The sequence below is a fragment of the Poeciliopsis prolifica genome, unplaced genomic scaffold, assembly GCF_027474105.1.
Source record: "Poeciliopsis prolifica strain line A6 unplaced genomic scaffold, Auburn_PproV2 SCAFFOLD062, whole genome shotgun sequence".
In the NCBI taxonomy this organism is placed as follows: Eukaryota; Metazoa; Chordata; class Actinopteri; order Cyprinodontiformes; family Poeciliidae; genus Poeciliopsis; species Poeciliopsis prolifica.
This window is the reverse complement of record NW_026562437.1, coordinates 607,263-626,118: the sequence shown is the minus strand read 5'-3', so window position 1 is coordinate 626,118 and position 18,856 is coordinate 607,263. Positions and strand designations below refer to the sequence as shown.

General features: G+C 36.6%; 1 protein-coding gene across 3 annotated transcripts in view; it reads left to right on the top strand.

Annotated features, from left to right (window-relative positions):
- The window catches only part of LOC129379916 (uncharacterized), a 41,210-nt gene that overhangs the window by 16,529 nt on the left and 5,825 nt on the right, over positions 1-18,856 (top strand). For 2 of the 3 annotated variants that reach the window (XM_055060861.1, XM_055060862.1), the window contains 35 exons: positions 137-252; positions 1,092-1,283; positions 1,364-1,398; positions 2,698-2,841; positions 2,925-3,044; positions 3,662-3,700; positions 4,543-4,668; positions 4,766-4,892; positions 5,017-5,187; positions 5,581-5,615; positions 5,755-5,919; positions 6,578-6,712; positions 6,890-6,928; positions 7,002-7,142; positions 7,729-7,793; positions 7,881-7,904; positions 8,030-8,712; positions 8,962-9,099; positions 9,179-9,210; positions 10,201-10,350; positions 10,431-10,553; positions 10,734-10,772; positions 10,900-11,034; positions 11,110-11,236; positions 11,784-11,954; positions 12,478-12,512; positions 12,707-12,871; positions 12,960-13,094; positions 13,812-13,850; positions 13,936-14,076; positions 14,805-14,893; positions 14,981-15,004; positions 16,120-16,546; positions 16,872-17,913; positions 18,003-18,092. In XM_055060861.1, coding sequence (XP_054916836.1) covers positions 137-252; positions 1,092-1,283; positions 1,364-1,398; positions 2,698-2,841; positions 2,925-3,044; positions 3,662-3,700; positions 4,543-4,668; positions 4,766-4,892; positions 5,017-5,187; positions 5,581-5,615; positions 5,755-5,919; positions 6,578-6,712; positions 6,890-6,928; positions 7,002-7,142; positions 7,729-7,793; positions 7,881-7,904; positions 8,030-8,712; positions 8,962-9,099; positions 9,179-9,210; positions 10,201-10,350; positions 10,431-10,553; positions 10,734-10,772; positions 10,900-11,034; positions 11,110-11,236; positions 11,784-11,954; positions 12,478-12,512; positions 12,707-12,871; positions 12,960-13,094; positions 13,812-13,850; positions 13,936-14,076; positions 14,805-14,893; positions 14,981-15,004; positions 16,120-16,546; positions 16,872-17,913; positions 18,003-18,092 — 5,459 coding nt within the window. The remainder of the gene's footprint in view (positions 1-136; positions 253-1,091; positions 1,284-1,363; positions 1,399-2,697; positions 2,842-2,924; positions 3,045-3,661; positions 3,701-4,542; positions 4,669-4,765; positions 4,893-5,016; positions 5,188-5,580; positions 5,616-5,754; positions 5,920-6,577; positions 6,713-6,889; positions 6,929-7,001; positions 7,143-7,728; positions 7,794-7,880; positions 7,905-8,029; positions 8,713-8,961; positions 9,100-9,178; positions 9,211-10,200; positions 10,351-10,430; positions 10,554-10,733; positions 10,773-10,899; positions 11,035-11,109; positions 11,237-11,783; positions 11,955-12,477; positions 12,513-12,706; positions 12,872-12,959; positions 13,095-13,811; positions 13,851-13,935; positions 14,077-14,804; positions 14,894-14,980; positions 15,005-16,119; positions 16,547-16,871; positions 17,914-18,002; positions 18,093-18,856) is intronic. The other variant, XM_055060860.1, reaches the window with a different exon arrangement.

The following is an 18,856-nucleotide window of genomic DNA, read 5'->3' as shown; positions in this document are numbered from 1 at the left end:
TGATTGAATGAGAGGTTTTTCACATTAAACTTCTAAGAGCTATTTTTTTATGCAATACTCAAATTCATACAGATTTCTTTTTGTCTCTATAAGGTTACATTTTTGCATAAGTTAAATGTTTCATTTTTTATTACAGTTCGAAGGACTTCAGAAAGCGTTTGCAGAGCTGTAAGGAGAAGACCTGCGACCTTCGTCGTCGCTCTAAGGCGTCAGCTAAAAAAACTTCATCAGTTTCCAAACCTGGAGCAAAAGGTGCCGAGACTCCAAATGTTTACAAACTTGAAGTTGAGAGATTTTCTGAAGAAACATTTAAACCATATTAATTTATAAAGTAATATTAAATCAATTAGATTATTCATCCAGATGATTCTTGTTTGCAGAGTTGGGTTGTAACTAGTTAGATTTACTCAATCACATTTACTTGAGTAACTTCAATTAAATATGTTTTAATTAAGCTAACAATCTGTAAATATGTTCTACCCAAAACTACTCAAGTAGCACAATTAAAAATCTGTAAAACAAAACAAAAAAGATCTCCTATTAGTACCTTTTCTATCTAATTATTAATCCATTAATAGACAATAATTAATATATCAACCCTGCAATGTATTTTAGCTCCAATAGCATACTTGGCTGCAAATGATCAACCATGCGCTAAAGGAATGCTCTTATTGTGTTTAGGTAATCAAACTTTTAGTTTCTTTTTTAAATAAGGGATTTAATTATTTGCATGTTTGAATGTATTTCTAATACTGTATAAAATAGAAAAATCTGCAGAATGTGCATAATTTTCAATTAATCATAATTATAATTAATAAAATATTTGTTAACTGCATCTGTAGTCTCATGTAATTTCCTAGATGTTGTGATTTAATTAACTGTAAACAGAAAGTCATCATAATTGTTACTGGAGTTACTGAAATCAATAATATTATCACTTATTGAATGGGTCTGTGTGTCCTACCTCCTTCAAAAATCCTGTAATTATCTGTGAAAGTGTTGACTCTAAATTTATTATACACTATTTTTCACCAGATTTTTTTGATAAAACAAAACCTTATCGAATATAATCTTGTTTTTGTTCCCTGAAGTTCCTGTGAGAGCACAGAAAACTCAGACAGAAGCTGCTCCAGCAGCCGCCAGCGTCGTTTCCCCAACACTGATTGTAGCGTCCAAACAGCAGCCGGCTGCTTCTTCCTCCTCTTCCTCCTCTTCGTCAGCTACGGATCGCTCCCTGACCGTCGGAGAGAGGATGGAATATCTACTGCTGCCACAAAAAATTAGTAAGAAATCTGTTTGTACAAGGAAAAATATACATTTTTATGCTAGTTCTGTTTTCACTAACTTTCTCCTTGTGTTACAGATTGCCTTGATGAAAACGCTGTTATATCACCAAAAGTAAGGTTCCTTTTTTTTCTAAACAAAGTTTGTTCTAATTAAGAAGAGGTGATGGAGGTCCAAGCACTTTTCCCCTAATTCATCTCATTAACAAATTTATCATCTGCTGTTTGATATCTGGCTCAAACACAGTCTGCCAAATTAAACAAATTTTGTGAAACCATAAAATATTTATCATAAAATAAGTAATCAAATAAATAACTGAAACATTTTTTTTAAATATTTTGTATTTATTTTGCTTTTATCTTATTTTTTTTATTTTTATGTATTTCAACCTTTACTTGGTAAAAGTTGGTATCCTGATTTTTTCTTCTGAGATGAAGTCTTTTTTTTCAGTGGCCCTAATGTTCTTCCGTACCACCCCATTCCCAACATATGTTTACAATTTTGAGTTCTGATTTTTCCGATGTTTTTAATTGGACCAACATGTGCTGGTGCAATAGAAAAATATATACATTTTTTACACATCTCTGCCACACATTTAACAGATTTTTTGGTCCCTCTCTATATTAAGGTCTCAGAAAACCTATATATATATTTTTTTTCTCTTCAATTGTATATAAATCTGTTTACTAGTCCTCTTAAGATTTGGTTATTGTAAATGTACTGACTAAATGATTGCAGACTTGAAGGCATGTTGACAAAACACTCAAACTTCCTTCCTTATGAACTGTGTTAGGGTTAAACGTGTTGAACATACTTAACAAAGACATAAAAGACAAAAGTGTCGGTATTCTTGCTACTCGCGAGGAGAACGGACAGAGATGTGCTTCCGTCACAATCTCCTACCGCTCTGAAGCACATTTGTCCGCACCTCACTTTTATTGTTTCAGGATCCCTAATCACAAGGATGCTGCAGCTCCAAAGGGAGGGGAAAACAATTCATCACACAGCTACAGCGCCAGTTGTCATTTACTAACTAATACACAAATTATCCTGGACTAGATAATCTCGTTCCAGACACAAAGTCTAGCAGAATATGTTGTGAATCTTCACAGTGACAGTTTTACAGCATTCCAGCAACTCAACAAAGCAGAGCTCTTCACCAAAAGATAACCCTTCAGGAAAACACTGTCTCTGCTTTCCATCAGTGAGGCCTTCTGAGAAAGGAATCAGAGCAAATCAACAATACAAGAAACATTCTTAATTCTATAATGAGATTAACTTAAAGGAAAGCATGAAATAAAGATACATCATAAAGATCAATGAGAATAACAAATATTTGATTAATTATATCACAATTTCTCCAACAACTGCTAACCAACTTTCTCAAACTTTCTCCCGCTTGTTTTATTTCAGTGTAATTCAGTTTACACAAGGCTGCTGTTAATAACAAACTTGCCAATGTATCACGACGGCTGCTACACTGAGAGCGACATTGCAGATCTGCTTGGATTTCAATACATAGAAAAAAACATCTATGTGATTCCTCAGGCGTGCATGGTGGGCCTGACTTTTTTTACTCTAACTCTGCATAATATTTATCCTGATTTATTGTTCTAATTGATTACATTTTTTTATTTCAGGCTTTTGTGCTCATGCCCAATCATCAAGCTGCGCAAGAAGCTTCCCAAAAAGAATCCTTGACTCTAAACGGGCAGAAACTCCGCGTCCAGATTGTCGTCAGCAAGATTTTTATGGCTCCAGTAAGTCGGTTTAATGTAGTGGATCTTCATTATGGTTTAGTTTATTTTGATAGTTTGTGGGGCCCACTGGAGAGCGAGCAGTTTGATATATTTGCTGGAGAACTTCTTCAATGGCCTTAAGGGCCAAATATATGGAACCCCATAAGGGGAATTATTTTCATTGTCAAGCAAGAGCATTACATCCCCACTCAGTACTTTTCCATCACAATACTAAAAGTCCTTCTGCTACAACAGTTGTGTCCAAAACTTCTTCATTTTGTGGCCTAAAATGCGAAGTTGAAGCTACTCATTGTTTTTTTTTCTCTCTAAATATAATTGTAAACGACATTCAACTTTTTTTTATTTTCCCCGGCTAAATAAACAAACTACACGCACAATATTTTTATGCAATAAGCAGAAAACAAAAAGGCCCCTGCAGGTTTTGTCATTAAAACCATGTCCTTCATTTTAGAAAAAAAGTACAGGATGGTTTTGGTCCCTTTTACTCATAAGTTAAATTAAAAACAAAAACCTGGACGAAGACTTTCTACCCTAACTCTAAAACATAAACATGACAGAAACTTTCACACAAACTGATGCTGAGTAATCCTTGTGACTCGATTCTGTTCTTGTTTCAGTTTGAATTTTATAAATCTCTGATGGACCTCGTCGGATTTGTGAGTATCTACACTTTTCTTCATCAGCATAACTTAAAAACTGTTTATTTACTGTATAATCAGTCTTGAAACACAAAAGTAAATTTGGAAAAGGATAGGGTTTATATCAGTAACATTTCAAATGAAAAATTGACCTGATTTATTTTGTATGTCTGCGTTTTCTGCAGTGGATAATAACAAATCCTTTAAAATCTCGTTTTGCCTTTAATGTGACATGTATTTTATATAATTCAACTGAAAAACAAAAAAAAGTTACAAAAAAAAACTACCAGAAATTTTATTTTACCATTTTTTCCATCGTTTTTTCAGTGAGTGTCAATAAATATAGATATAAATACATTTGAAACTATGAATAAATGCAGTTAGTGTGAGCAGTTTAGTGACACAAACCATGTCTTTAAATTGGACTTATCACCTTTGGCATGTTTTTCAACTTCCATTTCTACTGTTTCTATAAACGACCCAGGAGCTTAAAAAAGCTGTTTCTTGACAAAAAGTCTGTTTTTGGTGTCTGGAAAACGAGCCATTTCACAAATGGGAAAGCACCAATCCCCACCTACCAACCCCAGCGAAACCCCAGCCCAGTTACCCAAGCAGAGCTCCAGCACGATTTGTCAGCAGGTTTTATCGCTTTATTCGCTGCACAGTGACTGCTGGAAAAGGGGGGAAAAAAGTCCATGATTTATCAAATTTTTAAAGAATTTTTCTTCGTCTCATTCAGAGAAGATTTTTTACTGGTGTTTACATTTAAGAGACTATCCACAATGAATAGACGAAAATATATTGGTTTTAATAAACAGTTACACAAAACTTTTTGCGTAAACATTTTTCTCCTGGAGCAGCCAGTGACTGATGACGGAACCAGAACCATCTACATCGAGAACATCTCACCGAGGGAGGCCCGGGACCTCAGGGAGATGCTGCGGAAAATCAGACGCGTTACAAATTACCTTCCTCTGCTCAACAAGGTCGGAACAAACACTCCTCCAATGAATGCATTTGTTAAAGTAAAATGCATTCAGTCTGACTCTGCTGTGTGCGGTTTTTATTTATTTCATTGTTCAGGTGTTTATAGAGTTTGAGTCTGGCCGCGATGCTGATCGGATCGGAGTTTGGTACAGCCTCCTGAAACGCTGCCCTGCTCACAACATCTACAGGATGAAACTTCCCCGAAGCACCAACACATCTCTGCGTAAGGATTATATATATATATATATATATATATATATATATATATATATATATATATATATATATATATATATATATATATTTTTTTTTTTTTTTTTAAATTTAAATTTTTGTTTCTCCTGCAGCACCCAAGATGGCTCTAAATGCTTTGCCAGACGGCAACAACATCGTCACCGGGGCTGTTGTCCCAGCAACAAACTACGGTGTCCCGCAGGGCAGCTCACCGCCATTTTCAGTTACCTTGACAACCGCTCCTTACGTCTTCCCGACCGAGTCTCCTTGGTTCATCATCCCAAGTAAGAGGAAGTAAAGAATAAAGTATTCAACCTCTTTTGTTGAGCAAGGCACTAAAAATTAAATTGGCTCTTTTTATCACCAAAAAATGTTTCAAATCTTATTTCTACAAAGTAATAAATAAAAATATCACACAAATATCCACTAAATGAAGTGGTGAATATTTATGGAGTGACTTATTATATCTTAAATCCATATTTTTATCCGTCATTGTTTTGTAGAAATTAATGTCGGTTTGTTTTTTTTATTGGTCAAACCCTTGACGACCAGTTTTGTTGATCATGACTGATATGTTCAAGCAATAAAACTGGTTAAAACCTCTAAATACTTTTTATGGCCACTGTAAGAAAAGACTTAGTATTTCTGAAAAAGTGACTCATATTTTTGCCGTTTAGATTTTACCACAATCACAACCAAGAAGAACCTGTGGGTAAGTGTTTTTATTTACCTTTTTAATATTTCACGTCCCAGAAAGTCAGGTCGGACTTCTCTATTCAGCTATAATTAGCAAATTTCTCCAGTAAAATCTCAGTGTATCACAAAAATAATCTTGTTTTTGACCCCTGCAGATACCTGCCAATAAGGGCCCCGGGGCCTCCGTCATCATGCTGACGGGTTTACCTGAAGGAAACTACAAACACGAAGACGTTGCCAAGCTGGTGTGGAGTTATTTCCCCAAGCAGAACCTTCAGACTCTCTACTACAACATTGTGGTTCTCCCTCTGCAGAGGAGGGTGAGAAAAAGACTCTGCTGTTCTTCCATTACATCACTTTTTCAGGATCACTTAACCCATTTACAAATTTTTACAACATTTGCACTAATATATGATGTTAAATGTGACTTTTTCTTACTTGACATCAAGTAACGCTGAGGCAGCAGTTAATCAAACCAATATTTTTAACCAATTTTCAGAAAACTTTGCAGTAAAATTAGAAAAAATGTGAGGAGTTTGCTGCTTTGTTGAAAGCTAGAGGGACTTATTGATGTAATTTGGAGTCAAGAAGGCCAAATAAAACGCTACAGTGGGCCAGATTTGGCTCCCGGACCTTGAGTTTGACACAAGTGTCTTACTATATACAACCTGAAATGAAAATCTTAGCCTCTTAAGTCACTTGTTGTTTTCTTTGTTCATATTAATGAAGAGGCTGGTGCTGTACAGTTAATGTAAAACCATTTACAGATTCTTAAAGTATGCATTTTTTGCTTTCCAAAATGTCAAACATTTTGTTGGGTGTATTAGTTACATTTTAGGACTATTTGTAATTTAGAAACATAATCAAAGAAAAATAGACCTGAAATAAAAATCATCTTCTGCACCACTAAGTATAAAAATTTGAGAACGCCTGCTCCATTACTATGCATTTTGACTTTATGCTTTCATTGTGTTTTAGGCTTTTGTTTTCTTTACCGACTGGCTGTTGTGCTGCAGTTTTGTTGAAGATTTCTTCAAAAGTCCGGCTTCCATCAAAAACTCCAAGCTGTTTATCCACCAGGTTTTACAGGAAATGCTTTCTGGCCAGACTGAGGTAAGCTGCCCTCGGATTCTCCTGATTAAAACTAGGACTGGACAGTAAATCAATAGCAATATCTACTGCAATAGACACGTGATTTTGAATGAACTATTTTATGATAATGAGCATCTCTATATTGCTGTGTATAAAAGTAAAATGTAAACAGTTTTTTTTATTGATTGCTTTTTGCAGGGGGTCATGTACAGAAATATGATGAAATGGAGCAACGCTGTAAGTCTCTCTTCCTTCATCGAAGGTCTCCTTCGTCTGATCGGTTTTTAATGAACTGTCTGTTGTTTTCCAGCACGTTCCGGAGCTGGAAGGTCTGGAGGAGCGGCTGGTCGTTGTGCTGATGGCCGACATTTCTGTGTATCTCATCATCCATGTCTTGAAGAAGGTGGCGTCCATCGCTCCGATTGTCAGCTTTCTGCCGCTGGCCAACAGGGTACAACGACACCAACACCTCCACTGGCCTTTGATAATGTCTCGATCGATCAATCGGTCAATCAAGTTAATATACATTGAATATTTCAGCAACAAGGCAGGTCAGAGTGCTTTACTTTATGAACATAATTTCATCAACAGTTGTGAAAACCATTAACAGACATTGCATTTTATCTAGTTCCATCTTTAAACAATAAGCATCAAATACATTGATCGATGTTGATCGATTATGTTTCAAAGGAACTTCAACCAGGAGGGTTTTTAGTCCAGATTTAAAGAAACTCAGTGTTACAGCTGTTTTGCAGTTTCCTGGAAGTTTGTTCCAGATTTTTTTGTGCATAGAAGCTGAAAGCTGCTTCCCCGTGTTTGGTTCTGGTTCTAAAAGAATTAGATGCATTTTGGCCGTTTGTGTTTTTTTGTTCTCTTTATAAATAAAACTTATTTCCTGTTTTTATTTTTCATTTCTTAAACTTCTTTATCTTTTTATTTGAGACATGTAACATGACAATTTCTTCTCGTCCTAAATCAACGCACTTACAGATAAATTCTTTCCTGTTTTAATGTGCATGAATGTGTTTCTGTTTCAGATTTGCATTGAAATGGTGGATTCAAGCAGCGTCACAAAAGTGCTAGAGAATACCGATAAAGATTGGTGCGTATCGTAGCAAATTATTAACTTTTTTTTTTTACCAGTTTCATTCATCTTTCAGTCTAAACTGTTTTGTTTTTCCCTGCTCAGGCCAAACATCCAGAGCCTTGAATCGTGAGTATTTTATTTTTAGCTTTGTCATTAGTGACTTACTGCAGCTGTTAAAACGTTTAAATTTTAATCATTTTTATTGAAGAACATTTTTTTTTTTTAATATCTATAACCTGGTTTAATTTCAGAGTGAAGAGCCTGAAGCAGCATCTCAACAGATCCGCTCAGATCACAGTAAATCTGAACCTGGACGCCGAACATGTTGGGGCTAAAACTCCAGCTGAAAACAGTGAAGCACAGCTTCCTATTGCTGCTACTGCTTCTGATGAAAAGACGCAGCCTGGAATCCAAGGACCTGTCGGAGATTCTGCAGAAATGTCCGGCATTTTCTCAGCAGACAAAGAAAATGTATCGTCAGAAACAAAAACGCCTCAAACCTGTGAGGAAATTGTGGCTGAAACAGAAGCTAACATGGAAGAAGAGGCAGAAAAAGTTGAGGCAGAGAACAAAAACGTAGCCTCCATATGCACCATTTCAGAAAAACAGGAGGGTATCTCTGAAAAGGTTCAAGAATCTGCAGAAAAGACGACAGAAACGAGAAGTGAAACAGTGACTGAAAAGACGGAAGAGGCAGAAGCAGTTAAAGACGTCCAGCCCCAAGTTAGCGAAGATGCTAAACCAGCAGAGCTGAAGGAGACGGAGCAAACAGAGGAAACCGAGGTCAAAGGTTCTGCTGAAGCCAAAGAAGAAGTGAAAGCTGCCGAAAATCCGCCGCTAACAGTGAAAATTGCAAGCAATGAAACTTTGACTGGTCCATTTCAGGGACCACAGGCCACAGTAAAAACCCAGCAGGAGAAAACAAAAACCTCAGGTACTTTTAGCTGCAATATTTGTTTATTAAACTGCAAATTAAAGTAAATTAGTCAATTAATCTGCAGTTTGGGTTTAAATTTGAAGTGTTTTACTTCCAATTTAATGCACTTTTTAAAAGAAGTTATTATTATTCAGAGGAGTTACTTATATTTTATGTTTAAAAACTGCTTCTTCTTTGAGTCAGTAATTGACTAAATAAAGTTCTTAGAAGCTTTTTGATACATAAAGTAATTGGGTTTTTTTTCAGCATTTAAGGACCAGAAAGTTTCAGCTGTGACAACTGAAGTTCCTGCATCTGACAAAACGTCTGCTACAAATTCACCTGATTCTTGTTTAACTCCTGGAGAAACGATTGAAAATCACCTGAACATGACAACAATTTTCAGTAAGAACTGCAGAGCTCAGCGATTTCTGTTGAATCGTTCCGGTTCAGCTCTTTATTAATCTCTGGATCTTGTTAACAGGCTGGGTCTCTCTGTGCATCTCTCCTTCAACAGTAAGCATACTTAAACAAGCTCTGCTCCTCATGAAATCCTTTTAAAAATTAATTTTTTTAGACTAAGAGGTTTATATAAAAAAGTAAATATAATAGGCTTTGTTTGTGTTTCTTTTCTGTCTTTTCTGTTTGTTAATTTGTAGAAAAGCTGTTTTTTCATTCAGTTTATGCTGACATGTTTGCATTTAGGCTCTCTGTGGTTATCACCTCCATGACTTTATTGTCCTGATTCAAAACATACTTCAGAAACCGATGAAATAATGTACAAACCTTAAGCAAGTTCAAAAGTTGAATAGGGCTGTACAATGTGGCTGAAAAATATATCACAATAAAAGCATTTTATATCAGTTGCTATCAGTAATTATTAGTTATAAATATCTGAAATACTGAAAACTGAACCGTTTTATACACAGTTTTCACTTCATGCCGTTGTTTTTTTATATTTTAACAGTTATAATGTGAAACCTTGAACTGCTGCTGTGCCTGTTTCTCATCAAGTTTTTGTTAGGTAACCAAAGAGTGAGAGAGTGATTTGATTTCACCAACCTCCCTTAGCTAGTCGTGAGAGTTCAGAGAATATTGTCTACACTGAATATGAAATAATCCATCGGACGTATTATCAATATAGATCGCGTAATATTTGAAATAATTTTGAGAACAGTGGCGCATCTTTGTCCCTGACATTTGTCTTTAAGCTAATATTTCACATGTGAAGCTTGAAAGAGAAGTCAAAATGATGCTAAACAATGCATTGCTCATGTAGCTCAGACATTAAGAAAGTTGCTGTTGTAGATCATTCATGGCTATGAAATCTACTGATTTTGACTTTTCTGAATATTTGATATTTTGTATTTCTAACATTCTGAATGCAAAGGGGAGCCTCAGTTACGGCTGTTAAATCGATTATTAAAATGCTACGTGTACTGGTAAAAATTCTCCTAAACGTTAATTGCTCTAGAATAAAGTTTTTTTTTTATCGTTTTTCTCCAGCTGCTTTCACTCAATGCAACTCTGGTCATCCAGAACCTGCCAGAGTTTGGTGACGGCTGCTACACAGAAGCTGAAGTCCTCGCTCTGCTCCAGACGTTTGGTATTCACTGTGAAGATGACAAAATTTTCATCCTTCCTCTGTCTCAGATAGTAAGGGCCATTCTTACTTTTCTTTCTCAACAGATCTATTTTTTTTCAGTGAGTAACTTTTTCTTTTTTTTTCCTTTCAGGCGTTTGTTGTTTTTCCAAATATAGAGGTTGTGCAAAATCTGATGTCTTCCTTTGAGGACGTCCTCTTCAAAGGGTCCAAGCTCAAATTTGGTGTCATAAAACGCAAAGAACCCTCGAATTTAGTAAGTTTATCTCAAAGTTTACATTAGTGATATACTTTTAGCAATTTTTGAGTTGCGTTGATGTGTTCGAATCAAGAAAAGTTTAAATCCCCATGAGCTAAACTGTAACTGTTTAGCTCAACAAACCAAACTATGTTCGGAGATGACATTCAGATTTTTATTTTGTTTTTTTCTTTCCAGTTTGGCATTTATAAATTCTTGATGAGTTTCACCGAATTTGTAAGTATCTCACAACACCCTGAGTCATTCCTTTATTTCATGTTGCTAAAACCACAAAGAAAGAATCGATTCACCATGACTCAAACATTTACGGCAGCAAACCAATTCTCTTGTTGGTCTCCTCTAGCAGCATCGACAGAAAAACTGCACTCAGTCACAAGTCGTTTACATCCAGAACATCTCAGTAAATGAAGCCAAAGATCTCAGAAAAGAGTTGCGAGCGACTGGGAATGTTACAAACTATCTGCCGCTGCTCAACAAGGTGAAAAACAAACACAAACAGACTCAATCATAGACGTCTGTGTGAAAATGTGACATTCTGTTTTGTGCGTTTCAGGTTTTTGTTGAATTTCAAACTTTATTTGACGCGGATCGGATCGGAGTTTGGCACAGTTTCCTGAAGGATCGGCGCTCCTACAAAATATACAGGCTGGGGCTGCCAGTATCAAGCTACAGATCAAAGCGTGAGTCTTACAACACTGAAGAAGGCTCCTTGTGAAACAACATAAACCATTAACTAATGTGCTCATTGTATAACTTACTAAAAATCAAAAAAGGTGATATAATAACTTAAAAAAGTGGAATGGTTCCATCAATTTCATGGGCATAGATGTAAAAAAAAAAAAATTTATTCATCAAATTTTAAAGCGGCAACTTTATTAGTAAAGTGTATAAATGGGGCTCAGAGATGGAGGATTTGAATAACATGAAAAACTTTAAATCAGTAATTCCATTCAAATAGTAACATTTATATTTTATATTCATTCGTCACATACAGATTGATACATTTCAAATTTGGGGTTTTCCTTAGTTGTGAGTTATAATTATCAACATTAAAAGAAAAAATTATTTGAAATATATCTGAGGTTAAATCAGACCAAGCATTTCTTGTTGTTGCTTAACTAGAATTACCTAAATTATTTCTGCTAAGTGTCAGAAAACTTGGCGAGAAAATGTTTTTGGAAATTTATCTGAAGATGCTTTGATTTATATTTTTTTTTCTCCCTGCAGCACCAAGACGTCCAGAACTGGCTTTGCCGGACAAGAGCCTTTGTGTGGCGAATCCAGTCGTCCCGAAACGAAATGTAATCATCCCAATTGGTTCCCCGGCACCATTTTGGGTTACGATGACAACTAGACCTTTTTTGTACCCTACTGCATCTCCTTGGTTCAACATCCCATGTAAGATAAACTCAGAGAAATTTAACACATCTCATAACAATGTGACTTTTACTTCTTTTCTGATCTGATAAATAATGTCAGGTTTGTTTTGGGCTTTTTTAAAGAAAATCATTTCTTGCTTACTTTTATATAAAAATATATCAAGAATTGTTACATTATTATTGCTTGTTATAAGCGTCATAGCATAGCATAGCTAACCTGGCTAAACAGAAAGAAGTTTTCAAATTAGGATTTATTTTATAAAGCAGGGAATAAAACTATCCAAACAAGCCTGGAATACTGCTGGAGTTTGGCCCACTCGTTTGCAGAATTGTTTTAATTAAGCCACATTCAGTAAGAAAGGGCAGCTAAAACGCTGATTGGGTTTGGATCTGCAAAATCAGAGCAAACTAAAGTTAGTTCATCTGTCCGATTTGGGAAACTCAAACAAATGGACATCTTTAAAAATATAAAAATTTATGTTTCTCTGCAGGTTGAGTTTGTGTGTTTCACTTTATAATTTAATTATTTTTTTTACTCCTAGATTATTTGAAAAAGACTTCACCAAGAAAGCTAAGGGTAAGAGTTTTTTTTCTGTTCACGAGATTTTCATACAGTCTGCACGAAGTTATTCTGTTGTTTTGCTCTATTTGATTTTGTTAATTTTTAATGCCTTTCAAAAAAAGTTTAATCTGCGGCACTTTCTGTTCTTGTAGTTGTGTTTTTCTTCTTTGCATAATTGTTTAACTTTGTTTTAATCTTGATCCCTGTAGAAGTATATGCCGAAAGGTTTCATGGAACCAAAAATCATGTTGACGGGTTTGCCAAATGGAACCTACACACACAAGGACGTAGCGGCTCTGGTGTGGAAATATTTTAATGTGCAGAATCTTCACACGCTCTACTACAATGTGATGGTTTTACCTCTACAGAAGAGGGTAAGGAATTACTGATGTTTGTCTGTAACATTCCTGGTTCGTGAAACATGGTTTTGATGTGACTCTCTTCTCTTTTTTTCACCTCTAGGCGTTTGTATTCTTTCAGAGCTGGCATGCTTGCTTCGCCTTTTTTGCAGATCGATTTGGAAAGCCAATTACCTTCAAGCGCTCCACTATCTACGCCTATTTAGTGCAGACTCATCTCCCCCTTCCAGATGACGAGGTATTAAAACTTAGAGGTCCCACAGATAATTCAATGTACCGCCCCAGTGGTTGGCACATTTCTGCTAATATTAGAGCAAATTTTTTTGTTTAGCGCTTTTGCTATCCTTGAGCATGTTTATCGCACTTAGCTTCCCCTAAATACATTTTCCAGATAAATTCTAAAGTATTTATCTACTTGGTTGTTTTGTAGTCTTTTTTTTAATATTGTTTAATAAAATTTGACATCTGTGAAGTTTTTATTATCGGCTGTTAATTTTTCAAGTTTACGCTCTTATTTTGAAGACTTTTTTCCCTCCACCATTTGTTTCAGTATGCAAGAAACGTACAAAAACAAAATAAAATACGGACATTGGATAACAAGATATAAGCATAAATACAGTATCTAAGGGAAAACATTTAAAGTATATTGTCAAAATTCAATTGGTGCCCTTTCAAAGGGAGATATAATTTGCTAATGCTAATGCTAAGTTAGTGCCTTAGCATTAGCTTCTGCCAAATACTGCATTGGCTTAGTGCTTTTGTGCTGGTGGTACAACTTTTGACAATTTAGCATAGACTAGTTTTTATAAGCGCCATATTCCAAGTATTTACAATGAGAAGTCTTATAGTTTTAAAGTAGTAGCTTTTATTTTGGACACGATTATAATCACACTTCTAGTCATTTCTGCTTTTTGTCCTGTTGATGTTTATTTGCGTTCTTCCTATGTTTTTATAGGTGACCTTGTACGAAACTCTGATGAAATGGAGCAACACTGTGAGCGATTTTCACCTTCTGTCATTAGTTTACGGTTCCACATCAGCAACTTGTGGAAAACCAAGATGTTGCTTTGTTTTCCCAGCCTGTCCCAGAACCAGAGGGTTTGGAGGAGCGGCTGCTCTGCATCGGGGTTTCAGCGTTTGACAAGCATATCGTCATGATGGTCATGGATTTGGTGGCGAACATCGCTACGTTTACCAACTTCCTGCCGCTTGCTGACCGGGTACGACATTGCCTGATCTGAGTTTCACTTCTAAATTGCAATAATACGGGAACAAAGTCGCAATAAAACAGGAACAGTCATAATATTACATTAAATTCAGAATAAAAACAGAATTTATGAGAATGAAGTAAAGATTTTGTGAAAAAAGTCAAATTTCTGAATGTGATCAAGTTATACTTGGCAGGAAAGTTTTATTTACTTTGATGCTGATGTATTAAAAGATTATTAGTGTTTTTTTTATCTTGATCACTGGACTTTGAAATTGTTGTGCAAATGAATTTGCCTAATTCAAAAGAAGAACTTTTGAACTAGGTGAAGGAAAGACTTACAGAGCTGATCATTTCAGATCTTGAAGTGTTTTTTCTTATTAAAATAACCTTTGTTCTCGTAATTTTACAACTTCCTTCTGGTAATGTGTCTCTATATTAATAATGCAAGTATTTACAATGAGAAGTCTTATTCTCGTAATTAAGACAACTTTTAAGTTTCCAGTTTCGCTGATAGATGGCTCATTCCGGTCGGACAATTTCTGGAGTTGTCTCTATTAGAAATGTTACGTCTTTAGGCTCAATTTCCTTCATTATTGTCAAAAAATCAACATAAAAAATGAAATACAAATAATATATTTAGTTACACTTTTTCTTTCTTGAAGAAAAAACAAACTACAAACCTATTGTGGTCATCTTTCATTGATTTTTTTGTCTTTGTCCATGATTATCTTTTAACAGATTTATATCGAGATGACAGCATCCAGCGGAGTAACAAAGGTGGTGGAGAACATGCTGCTACCAAAATTGTGTGAAAAATGTGACGATTGGTAAGTTCAGGAGTTTCACTTCCAGCAGTCAAGTCTTAGATCAAACGTCTCTCTTGCTGAAAGTCGTTTCTCTTTGTCATCATGCAGGAAGAAAGTTGGACCCATTGAACCGTAAGTATTTAATTTTCTATAATTTAGACCAAGATTAATAAACTATTTGGATGTTATGGCTCTGGAGTTATTTTTAGTATCTTTCTCCTGACTGATATGTTCATATAATGAGGTTGATTTGATCTTTTGGAACTTCTTGACAAACCAGCTAAAAGGACGTGAAGGAGCAAATATTCACAGAAAGCTGTAGCTTTATGTGAAGTTAGTCAGACTCCATAGAGGTGATTTTAAAGTGTAACTGGAAAATTGAGAAAAATTTCAAAGGGGGCGGAGCCAAGAAACACTGAGGGGCGTGGTCAAGTGTGGAGATAAGCAGAGGGGTCAGGGCAAGCTAAACACTGTTGCCACCTTACGACTGTCACCATGTTTAGCTAATTTTTTGGAGCCCTCTAGCAATTTTGTTTTAAAACTAACTAGTAACAATGACAGTTTTATATGAAACTGTTTTATACAAAAATTTGCAGAACAAGTAAAAATTTGCATGAAAATGTCAAAATTTTGTGCATGCAGATGGTGCCCCTAAAGCTGCAGTATTTATGTTAAAACATTTTTTTTATGTTTAAACTGTCACTATGGTAGTTTAATCTGTCAGTCAGATTCATGAGAAGGGTCTTTAGTGCTGTCAATCACTCTTCGTACTGCGAATCTCCCACCCTCTTTCTGTCTGCTACTCTACAGCTAGCATAGCCTATCATAAATGCTAGGCTAGTTAGCATGGTCAAGATAAGCGGTTTTCTTATGATAAGTCGTTTCTCTGCTAGGATGACATGAGGATGATTGTTGGCGCTAAGGTCCGCCTTCTGGCTCTGGTTGGTTGTTTTTGGTCAGGATTTTGGGATTTCTTCAGACGGCACCAACAGCTTTTGACCGCTGATAAACTCAAAAACAATTAATCAGGAAAAAAAACTGTTGATTTGGGATTCGGTTACTAATTGAAACTCTTAAGATCCAACATTGAAATTTGGTCAAAAGCTACATAAAACAATTAGTTGATTACAGTCTGAAAAGTGATTGTTTAATTTTTTTCTATCTCAAACTATTGGATTGTATTCTATTGTGTATATATATATTTTTTTTTCTCCGAATAAGCCAGTTTTTTCTGATGTCACTTTCAGTGTAAAGAGCAGAAAACTTCGCCTTCTGGGTTACAAATTCATCCCAGAACATCTGGAACTGGACCCAGAGAAAAACCACCCTGATCCCAGTGCTGTGAAAAGTCCAGAACCAAGCTCCAGAACCCCAGATCCTGCTGAGCCCGTTCCCTCTGCTGAACCCACAGCAGGATCAGCTGATGCAGCGACTCCTGAGAAACGTGAAGCCGAGAAAGCAGCCGACTCCACATCAGCTGTGCCTGACGTGGAGAGAGCAGATGGAAAAGAAGCAGATTCAAGAAGCTGCTCTGCGCCGGAAACCGCAAGTCTGGTCCAGTCAAAGGACGAAAACGTAGAGCTTCCTAAAATGGATATGAACAGTTTTAATGTGATTAAATCTCTGGTTCTTCAGTTCAAACGCCAACAAAGAAGTCCCACACAAAAACAACAGGTGACTTTGTTTTTTATACGAGTTAAAGTTTCTTCTTCTCACTCCATTTCAAGCAAAAAATTTTTATTTTATTTTATTTAGGTTTACTTAATAGCAGTCCCATGCTTGTTTTATAGTGATTATAGCTTGCGCTACAGTGCATCTAAAAGTTAATTACATTTTTTTATCTTAAAAAATGTAATCATTTTAAAAAGTCTTAATTTTGAGTTTGAAAACCTGCAGGTGCCTTGATTGATTTCAGCCTCATGATTTTTAAATCACATGAAAGATATTTTCTCAGTTGCTCATTGTTGTTGTTGATCATAACATATCTTTATCAAAACAGAGTCCTGAAAAGAGAAGTGAGGAGCAGAGCTCAGACGAGACGCCTTCCGCTAAAAACAAGCGCTCACCGTCTTCATCACCGTCACCCAAATCTAAAAAAATTAGACTCTCACCCAAACCCTCTTCGTATTCAGAGACTAGGGGAGTTCTTTCATCATCTTCAGGTGTCGGGATGTCACAGGAAAACGAGAGTGAAATGGTCAAATCTGACTGTAATGAGGGAAAAGCAGCTGAGTTTGAGCCAGAGACCTCACCAGATGGAGAGAACTTGTATTTAACCAACCAAAACCAGAGCCCAGAGGCAGATTCTGCAGATAAAACACTCGGAGACATCACCGAAAAGGAGACACAAAAAGATGAAAGTGGCAAAAGCATAAAGGACGGGGTAGATGAAAGTTATGAAGAAACAAATAAAGACCCTGAGATTAACTATGACGTAGAAAAGGAAGGCATTGACGGCAAAGAGATAAACGTAGCTATCTGTGATGAGGAGAAAGCCACTGAAAACCTTGAAGTTTCTGAGAAAGACAAACATCAGCACGTTGAAGACGCAAGTTTAACTGTAAAACCAAACCAGGACACCATTGTTTATGTGTCTGAAAAGCGAGAAAATTCACCAGATAAACAATTTGACACTCAAACAAAGGACAGCAGTGGAGAGGCAGAGGTGGGGAAAGAAGATAAAGACGCTGGTGAAACGGTTGAGGATCAATCTGTCACTAAAACCTCAGCTAGAGGGTCAACTAAAAGTTTAAAACAAGATGAAGTAGATGCTAATGAACCAAGTATCACAACAAGATCTATCAGAGGAAAGACAATACCTGCAGATGAAGGAAAAGAAGACAAAACTCCAACAGAAAGAAGGAAAGATGCCCAAGATTCACAGGAACAAACCAAAAATGAAGAAATGACTTCTGGAGATGTTTCACCAGTAACATGTGAACAGGAACCATCATCAGGAACCTCAGACAGCATCACAGGGACTGAAGCCACAACCACCAGGAGGCGCAACCGAGCCAAGAACGCTGGGGCGACGACTCCTGGTGAGACAGCCGGATTTCCATCCATCTCTTACTCTCACACCAGAACATCAAAACACGAGAGAAGCCGATTAATTTATCGTCTGTTTCAGTGAGGAAATCCACCAGAAGGAGGGAGTCTGAATCTCCTGGTGGGGAGACTCTGAAAGAATGTGAGGAGGACAGAAAAGAAGACGTTAAAGGTAAAAAAGAGAAAATATTTACCGTCGGCTTCAATAAATGTAAGAGGTAGTTAGTGCTTTAGCTACGGAACAATTGAAAATCCAAAAAACACCGATTACCTGGTTGCTGTAACTAGATTTGATAGCAACAATTAGCTATTAGCTTTGACACTTTTCAACGACGTCACTAAATCATTGGAGGCGTCACGATGGATGTCGCTATAGAAATGAGGATCTGAAAGTGTTTTCCAAAGTTGTTTTTGTCGGTTTATTCCTGGCTTCTTCTTGTTAAAGTCGGGTTAACTTGCCTGTGAACGTAGCACGCCCGGTTGGGGCTCATGGACGGCGGGCGGTATTTACAGAAACAGCATAATCCGGATTTTAATGCTCCATTCATCCTTGCGGTTGATGCGTCTTTTGATGGCATTGGAGCTGTTTTGTCACAGCTTCCTCTTGGGGGAAGGTGGCTAGACCAGTGGCTTTTGCCAGTAGGACTCTCTCACGCTCGCAGCTAAACTATCCAGCACATCGCTTGGAGTTCCTTGCTCTTAAATGGGCAATATGCGACAAGTTTAGCCACTGGTTAAAAGGACGTCATTTCACAGTCTGGACGGACAACAACCCATTAACATACATACTAACAAAGCCAAGGTTAGATGCATGTGAACAACGGTGGGTTTCCAGGCTTGCTGCCTATAATTTCGATCTGAACTATGTTCCTGGTAGCAAAAATGTTGTTGCTGATGCCTTAAGTAGGGAACCATTTGTTCAATCATGCATGAGCC